This window comes from Phalacrocorax aristotelis, chromosome 5, assembly GCF_949628215.1.
Source record: "Phalacrocorax aristotelis chromosome 5, bGulAri2.1, whole genome shotgun sequence".
NCBI classification, from domain to species: Eukaryota; Metazoa; Chordata; class Aves; order Suliformes; family Phalacrocoracidae; genus Phalacrocorax; species Phalacrocorax aristotelis.
In genome coordinates this window covers 8,952,546-8,962,255 of record NC_134280.1, presented here as the reverse complement: position 1 = coordinate 8,962,255, position 9,710 = coordinate 8,952,546, and the positions used below count along the sequence as shown (strand labels likewise).

The window sequence follows — 9,710 nt, the reverse complement described above, 5'->3', positions numbered from 1 at the left end:
GGCGGCGCGAGCGGCGGCCGTTGGCGGGTGAGGGCTGAGGCGGCGGGAGCCGTCGGAAAACCCGTCCGCGGGCACCCCTACCCAAGAGAATTTTTATTTACAAAAGATGTTTCAATGAAAATTTCTAAAAGTCGAAAAAGGTGATGCAAGTTCACAGCGGAAATGACTTAAAATATAACAAATTGCACAGAATTTAACACTGATCGTACAGTATTTCAAAGATTAACAGGCATGTGCTGAAGAAAACGTAGAGTCTAGAAATATCCGAAATATATCTAGTTTACAGATCGCTGTACAAAAAGCAGTTATAAATACTTCACAGCTAGAAAAAATACACAGAACCTTTGAAATAGACTTTCCCTTACATATAAACAACCTTTGTAGAAAAAGAAAACCACCCAGGACAGGCCAATCCCCCCAGCTTCAAGATATGTTTGAACCAGTGCTGGTTAGCACCAACAGCTTCTTCATGTGTGTCACCAATGGGAGTTGAGTTTCAATTTTTAAAAATAATTTTAGCGTTTCCAATTTAATTTAGACCAAATGGGGACTACAAAAGATAACACAATATGGTACATTCATAATTTCATAGGCAATGAGTACAGGGGAGGTGGAAGTAGAGAAAGTGTGCTGCAGTCAGAAGCGAAGGGTGCTTTGTGTAGTTCTCCTTCGTACAAGACTCCCCTTGGTGTCAGTGGCGAATTACTTTGACCCTGATGTTTCAGTTACGCACATGACTGATGAAGTCAATACCAGCAGTATCAGGCCTTTTAATCTATTAGTTTTCTTGCCATGTCAGAAGTCAAAACCCTTTTGAAATAAGACACCTGTTGTAAAGTTGTAATAACTAAAATGCATGTTCCCCTAGAACACCTGTGTGGAATTGCACTAAAAATTAAAAAAAAAAAAAAAGTTTTGCAAAAGGGAGTCCAGGAAAGTTTATTACAATTTGGCAGGCTCAGCTTTATGGTAACGCAGTGTTTCTACATACAGTTTTAAGACTAGAACAACTATAAATCTTTTTTAAAAAAATCTACTAGCTTTCCTTGTTAATATTAACATCAATTTCTTTAAGTTAGTCATCTGCCATTACAGGAGCATAGCACCAATTTAATATTTATTGCTGTCATTTATCCCTACAAATATATTTTCCCAAGATATTTACAACTGTACAAATATTCACAAAAGTGCAAAATTAAGACTACTCTGCGTAACTGTTCGTTGCCTTCAGTGTTGTGTCTCGCGCATCACAGTGACTGCCGTCTTGCCTTCCTTGATGCTGCGTGGTGAAGAGTCAGAACGCCCTGTTGTGAGTACAGCGATTCGGAGTGAGAATTTTCAACCACCGTCTCTTCTCCCCCCTCACTCCCTGCTTGCCTTTGGCTCTGGTACATGCCGCGGTTGCAGCCCACTGGGAAGTGTTTCTATGCGTCGTTCGAGCCTTGGCTGGCACAAGAGGAGAAGCTATCGTATAGAGAATCGCTCAAGGATTCTAAATTGTCCACGTCGTGCCTACCCGAGCTATTTAAGGAAGCTTCTTCTCTCCTTCCATTTTCTTCCTTTTGTCCTTCAACCTTGTTCAGACAGTTCTTCTCTTTTTCTAATAAAAGTACGTTATTGCTGTTAAATTTATTGAGAGACTCCAGGGAAATTTTAGATAATCTATTCTGGGAATCCTCTTTTGTGTCTTCAGTTTGCTTCAATTTCTGTAATAAGCAAGGGAAATATTAGAAACATATTTCTTACAAAAATAAAGTTATCCTACTGTACACCATTAATTACCATCTTTCCAAAGTTCACAGGGTTAAACGAAATAGATTGTTAGATGCTTAAATATCTGTTATAATTCAGTAGACCATTAATGTCCACTTTAGGATAAATCGTAACTTTAATGATTCAGCTGAGACAAATAGGACTCCATTTACAAAACAGTTAAGTGCTATTAATGTCTTAAGTAGCAGATCCTGGGTATGCATGTGTTAAGCATCTCCAGCATCTTCACAGTAATTCTTCTCCTTTATGAATACGTTGTGGGATACGTTTAAGTGGGTATTTGTTTAAGTAGAGTTTGGAGTCTGCTAAAAAAAAAGAGGTGCACAGACATGTTCAGAGGAGAAAACAGCATTTTCCATAAATTAGAGACACAAATGAAACTTGCTAGAGAACAACCTCACATTTTGCATGTGTAAGCCTATTGATTTCCACAGACCCAAACCCTCTCTAATAGACAAGAAAGCAACAAGACAGGAAATTATACTGAACTGGGCTAATCCCCACGGACCAGAATCAATCAGATATTGGCCAGGCCTACTCGGAGGAGTGTTGTAATTCTGCAGGAACACCGGGCGATGTATTAGCACATTATATTAAAAACACACAGTAGGATTATATGAGAGTAATTTCATCCCTTTGTTAGCTGCTGGTATTTTCAATCAGAGATCTGACCAAGGAATAGTTAGGGAACTGCGTAGGGAGCAGTTCAATAAAAATGACCTGCCGTTCATATACAGGGTGTTTCAGAATGGGTGTAACTAACTTCTCTCACAGATAATATTATCACAGAATGAGAAGATAAGGTTCCACGCTTTATAGGACTCTCATAGAGGTAAGATGCAAGAGTTCTGAGATACGCTGTCAGTGCAAGCCTCTCCTCATATTTGGTATTACCATCAGATAGCGAAGACCGATTCAGTAAATTACTGTCCATCCAAGGCACAAATATTTTGGTTTAGACAGAAAATGAAATGGTATTTTAAGCACACTGAAAATACAGCATGGCCAGGTGCATGGATGATGTGGGTCATTACATATGCAGTTGTAAAGGGTCATTAGAATGTTTTGAAAAATTCAGGTTTCAAGTCAGTCAAACGTTGCGCATGCTCTGCTGTGTATTCCTGGAGATTTTGGGCAAGAGGAAGGCAAACTGTTACATAGTTTGCTTGTTTTTATGACAAGTTAGATAAAAATCAAAATGCCAATCCAATGACTCTTTATGTTGTGCTTGTGTCATATTTCATAAGCTAGCAATGCCTGGATTAGGCTAGTGTTTTTATCAAATGTTTCAAACAGACTTAAGCAAAGCAACAGGAGATACTGAAGTCCTAGTAAATGAAAATTTTCCATTTGGTTCATTAATTAATCTTCAGTCTAAAAGGTTTTAGGGCGTGTTATGTTAGGTTTTGATTTTGGATGACAGTTAAAACTAAGGTCTCCAATACCTGTAATGATGTTTTCTGAAATAGAGGAATATAACCCTTGGAAATGGGAACAGACACAAATTTAGGACCCTTCAATATAAATTCTCCACAATTTCAGCTTAAAATGTTCTTCCCTTTGCCCTCATTCGAAATATTATACAATATTACTAAAATAGTTTCACTTCTCTGTAGGCCAGGTGAGAAAATTCTCAGACATGGCATCAATAACATACATATTAGCACTTTTTGCTCTTCAGAGTACTGAGCCTAAAATGCTTTATTATATGACAGACTAAATGATTTTTCTTTGTGTATATTTATCCCACGTCATAGCTTTTCTTTAGATAAATTGAATGTGGCTGCTTAGCACAGACTTGGGGCAGCAAGAAGTCAATATGGGTGTTAGTAAGGTCTATGATAAAACTTCTATTGATTCAAATGGAGCCAATTTCAGCTCTTGGGTAGGAGGAGCAGAGACACCTAGAGTATTTGCTGCACAGAGCAGTCCAGATGAAGTATCAGAATGAAGAGTAGGATCTTTGGCTGGCTGAAGGATAGATTAAACCACAGGACAGACTGGAGTGAATTCAGCGGTATATTCTGCATATACGTAGTATCGATAATTAATTATACCCTAAAAGCACAACCTAAACTACAGTCCTGCTTCAATCACACCCTAGTTTGTAATTTAATATAAGGCTAACAGTTTACAAAATAGATCTGAGGAACTGCAGGGAACAAAAGCATTCTCTACAAATTTTAAGGAAAATCATTGAATGAAATGAAATTGAATTGAAGTGAAGCCCATCGGTGAAACACCGGCAAAAGATATACAGAGTAGCGAACAGTGCATCTATGACACATCAAGAAATAAAGGCAAAACTAATTCTGAAAGTTGTAGCAAAATTTGTTACTAAACTAGAGACAGAATTCAGAAATAAGTTATGGATGTTTTTGGGACATACAGTTGCCCTTTTTAGATGTCTTAATGCCCAGTTACATCCTTTTGTGAAAACAAAACACAAAACACAAAAACAAAAAACCATAAAACCTTTTTTTGGTGCAAAGGTAATACTTGTGTGATGTGGAAAGTAATACTTTGTGTTTTTTCATTTGATTCAGGTGACACCTGTTTGGCTACAATACACTGTTTCAGGCCACTTATTGCTCATTTTCTAATCAGGTAAGAATGTGGGATCATCTGGGTGGGACTTTTGGTAGGGAATTAATATTCTAGAACTGTACTCAGATATTAGATATACAATATGATTTTATCTCACAATTTTATTAGTACAGCTGCACTTAAATCTGTTAAATTTTCTGTTAAATCATATATGGAAGAAAAATATATTTGTAGTTAGAAAGTTAAAATATCATATTCTAGACGTTGACACATAGAAGAAAACTAATTCACAGCCTGAGCTCCATGACCAAAACTGAAGAAAACTTCAAGCAGACAGTAATGTAAGAATCTGCATAATGAACAAATAATTTTCTCCCACAGTAACAAAATTATGTACATTCCTAGAGTTGAAAAGTCACTGATAATCTCTTTAAACTTGGGGTGTCAGAACAAATGATACCCCAAGTTCTGTAAGAATTTTTTCTGTAGTTACAATAGATACCATTTGGAAAAAATTACCGGAGAGTATTTACTTAGATTCATCCTTAATTAAGTTTCATATTTTTCATGGCAGTCACAACAGCTGCTACATGAATCAAAAGGCAAAACCAAAGCAACTATTATTAGAATTTGTTTGATAAATTGTGTATGCGGTTAAGTAGTGTCTTTAGTTTTGTTCATGTAGATTTGTTACTGACTTCAGCAGTCACAGATATAACAAAGAACAAGGGTTAGCTCGAAGATATTAGTATTGTGCATTTTAAAGTAATTAGTTCATTAATGTATTTGAGAGTCACACTAATATGAATCAGTAGCTTCTCTGCAGACAGGAACATTTGGCAGCAGATCAGGTGCATTTTATATCCATGAGAACTGGGTGAGATTTGGTAATAGTGTAGAGAGCACCTAACCCCTAGGCCATGGGTTCCAGTCAGACCCTTCCTGTATTAGCAGTGACTTGCTGCACAATGAACCGGTGGTTTTATCATCACATGAAAAAAAAAGGCCTTGGTGACTTTGTTCAGCATTGCTAGAAGAGCAAAGATGGGACCAACAGTATGTGCTTGCTCCCTGACACAATTCTTCTCAGAGGTAGTACTGAAATACCATTTCAGCCTGAAGGTGTTGACTTTGCTGCTATTATGCATCTGATCTATGTATAAATAAGGTGTCTGCTGCATTTGGTGTGGTCACTTACATGTTCTCCTAAGTATTAACTTAAGCAAAAAGGTAAAAAGATGAAGTCACAGATTTTGGTCTAAGCAAAGAAAAAAAGGCTCAGTGCAGAAAAGGAATGTGATTTTCACAGCGCCTCTGTAAAAGCTTTGGCCTGTCATCCTAAAGCAGATCAATGTATAGCTTGTTTTACTTATACTAACTATATTTTCATATAGAAAATCCATACCATTATAGCCTCGGGGTATGGGGAACATTTGTTGTTCTACTCTGTGTGAGTGGAGAGCTTCCCACCACTGGCGTTCCTTAGCTAGTCATACGGGCACTTTATGCCACCTGAGAGCAGTGACTGGTTGTCAGAAGAGGAGAAACTCTATCTGACATAATACAGACATTCATCATGAGTCACATCACTTTGAAATAAACTCATGAGTCATGAATCAGAATAATGTTTCCTTGTTGGCAACATCCTAAAGGGAATAACTAAAACCCATTAGTGATATAATAAAATCTGGCATGTCACTTCAAGCACAGCAAATTAGGAAAACAAAGCTAGCCTGCAGTTACACTGATACGTTATAAATAGGTGTTATTTCTACATTAATACATCAGATCAGATTTTTTTTAAACTTGAAAAACGAGAGGTTACATGTGGGTAGAATGCATTTTTAGTGCTGTGTGATCAAGGACCAGTCACAACTGTAGCTATTCTGAATGGCACAAAGACTCTGCAGGTCTAATAGGAAGGAGCAGGGAAGGATGGGCTGGTCCACAGGTACAAAGGACCCCCAAGCAGGCACGCAGAAAGGAATGCAATAGCAAATCCATTTCTTCTGTATGGTAACACGCAGAAGCCCTGATTGCCTGAAGGTCAGGCTATGCTTAGAAGGCATGCCAGAGCCCAGAATTAGCAATGAACCATTCTGCAGGACAAATGTATTTTCCAGCTGTCTAAGTTTAGTTAACCAGCACTTTAAAGGGCTCAGAATCAGTTACACACAAGAATAAAATGAACTTTATTTATGTCTGTCATGCACCGGGCAATTTAATTTTTAGATTAACACAAAAGCAAGAAGGGCATTCCTTCAAGTGAAGTATAACTGCAAAACACTATTGGGTAAAAACAACTAAATTGCTATGAGAATTAAATATAGATCAACAAAATCAATACTTAATTGTATAACTCAAGGTCTTTCATTTCAGATCTGATCTCTAATAGGAGATACGAAGTATGTTCACTTTTTATTTTTTTAGTTATTTTTTAAGACTTTATTGTGAAGGAAAACAATTTTCTTGACTTTTTCACCTTTTTAAAAATTGTTAGTTGCTTTGTCTGTACATGTTCAAGGTAAACTTGATCCCACAATACCACTGTTTCTTATTTTAAATGCAGAGTTTTACCAATTTAGGGGTCCTCTAGTCCTGTAATTGCTTTGTATTTATGACACAATGGGTCTATGTGGGATATGCAGTTGCAGCATTACAAAGGTTGTTCATATATAACCTGTTTAGTCGGGCATTTTTAATACGTTCACAACTTGTTGTAAAATAGGTGTATTGACATACAGAGCAGTACTCTGATCAGCGATATCCTGGTGTAATCAGAAGTAACTTCCCACAGAATTCAGTGGTGTTACACAACCGTTTTGCAGTAGAAAGGTGTAATGTGAAAGGGGTTGGTTTTGAACTACCAGGTTCTATCACCTAGCCAGGTCAGAACACAATGGCAGACTCTGTGGAAAGTGAACAGTCTCCAGGTCTCATTTAACATCAGGTGGACAGGTAACACTCTGCAGTGAAAATAGTTGTACATTCACATCCAGGAAACTACAAAGGTGAAAGCTGTAACTGCATGACCTCTGCTGTAACACAGTTGAGCTAAAAATGTGATGTTTGAACTTCTTTCTCTTTAAAGCATAACCTTAAATCATGAGTTAAGCCTTGCTCTCCCTTGTATATTGTCAGAAGCTTTCATCTATTTTCTGGACTGACACTAAAATAATTTTTGAAATAATGAATCAGTTTTCTTTTTTCTACTTGAGCAGAAATCTCACAATTATTTTGCGGTAGCAGACAATGACATTGTCAAAGACACAGCATCAGATTTTCAAGATAAGCAATAAGTGCCAGTTTCTTTTCTTGGGAAAAAAATGCATTGATATGAAGTATTTTTAAGTTCATTAGTCTGTTTAGCAGTTTATAGGAAAGCCATAAATACATAGGTACATATCGTCATCCACTTACAGCATTATGGGACAGCATTTCTGATGGGCCTGAATTGTAAGTAAATTACCTTAGAGAAAATAAAGCTGATTAGCATGAACTGTGTACGATTCATAACTGCAGATCTGGACAAAACAGCTATCATTTAATGAATAGGTGACCAAGGAGTTGACACTTGCGTTGCCTATAGCTTGAGTTCTTGCGCAATTCAGGAGATAAAAGATAGTTTAATGAACCGAACCTTATGCTTTCAAAAGCATAATTTTTGTAAAATGACGAGATGACTAGGTACATTCAGCATTCTAATGCCAAGAATATCATCCTCATAATTTACAAAGTATATGATTGTTTTGTGACATGACAGGATTGTTTGACCTGATAAGGTATATACCAACCCTCTTTGAACTTTTGCATAATTTAATAAACCAGAATTTTCAAGTCCCAGTTTCCACGTGAGGTAAATCTAGCTTTTTACCTTCTGCTCAGTTATGAACTGAATGCCACAAATGTGGTTGTTTTCTTACAGTGCCTCAGAACGGCCACTGGCTGCATCCACTGTGCATGGGCAAAGTTTATTTAAAACGGAGTAAGAAAATACAATTCTAGGTGGCGATACCTTGGAAAATGGACACAATGCAGCTGCTCAGTTGAGTGTGTTGAGGGGATTTATTAAAAAGAAAAGCAATTAAACACCAGAACTTCCTCCAGAAGGAAGCAGGGCCTCACTGTTCACGCTGGCAGAATCACCAATTTTGCTTCTCACAGAGGGAATCTACCCACTAAAAGCAATGCTAACAGCAATCAGAGGCTCATCACAAGGCATTAAGGAAGAAATATCCACGGTGGGAAAGGAAGCTGGTACTCAGTTTTTAGCACGTGACAGACTGAAAATGAACAAGACACGCATAGGATACACTTCACTTTTTAGAGATCCTTTTAGCTCTACTTTTAGAGGGAGTTAGATAACTAAATTGTTCTGATTTTTCTAGAGATGGGGAAAAAAATCACAGTGAAAAAAAATTCATACTGAATGATAAGATTGCTGACAAAGTTACTGAACTCAACTTAACCGTCTGAAGTTCAATACTTTTCCTTGACAAAATTATGTTGCCAGTGATAACCTACCGAATGGTACTGGTACTAAAGCAGTCCTAAGTAACTTCTCTGTTTCAGTATTCATCAGACTGTATTTTACCACACAGCATTTATGTGTACAGGGGTTTGTCCTACTGAATGGAAGTCATCGTCCTTACCTTGATGAAAGTATGGCTGATTGTTTCAATAAAGAAGGGGTTTTATAACAAAAGGGCTACAGTTTTATCCTGGACTAGAGGAATACTATTTAAATTGGGCTACTTACTCAGAACTGAATCAAGAATGCGACAAAAGTATGGTTCAAGAAAGATTTTTTTAAATCTAATACAAAATGTGGTTCTTAAAGAGACAGATTCTATCTCACATTAGACTGTCGCAAAAAATTCCTCTCAAACTCAGAAAATGCAGGATCGTACTCATACAACATACATTCTCACTGACATTTGCAGTAATCAGGGTCATTTTTCCGTATGGCTGAACTATTCTCAGACTACTGTTCCTAAGTATTAGCTGTGTTCTTACCTGTCTTCATCTTCCACCTTTGGCTTTTTTGAACAAGGCTATTTATTTTGGTAATTACAAAGACACTTATCCCCTCACTCTCCAGTGATGTCTGAGTTCCTGGCCTGTAATGTCTGTATGTCAGTCACCCTGCATGCTGATGGAAAGAGAATTGCACTTCAAGACTGTACTGCAAATGGTAATTGGTGGTGGGCAATGATTTTCCACACCAGTAATCTTCTCTTTTGAGTACTGGGCTAGATTAACTTCAGGTTAGCCTGTGACTCTCCGAGGTACATCAGCTGACCTAAGGGCAAAAAGACAGAAGCAGCAGATGGAGAAGGAGCAATGTTATGGGGCAGCACCAAGAGCAAATCAGGGGTATGAAGAAACCG

General features: G+C 37.5%; 1 protein-coding gene across 7 annotated transcripts in view; it reads right to left on the bottom strand.

The window, feature by feature from the left end:
• Nucleotides 1–78: 78 nt before the first annotated feature.
• NCKAP5 (NCK associated protein 5) overlaps nucleotides 79–9,710 on the bottom strand; it is a 410,016-nt gene continuing 400,384 nt past the window's right edge. For all 7 annotated transcript variants that reach the window (XM_075092891.1, XM_075092890.1, XM_075092893.1 and 4 more), the window contains one exon: nucleotides 79–1,706. In XM_075092891.1, coding sequence (XP_074948992.1) covers nucleotides 1,425–1,706 — 282 coding nt within the window. In that variant the 3' untranslated portion in view covers nucleotides 79–1,424. The remainder of the gene's footprint in view (nucleotides 1,707–9,710) is intronic.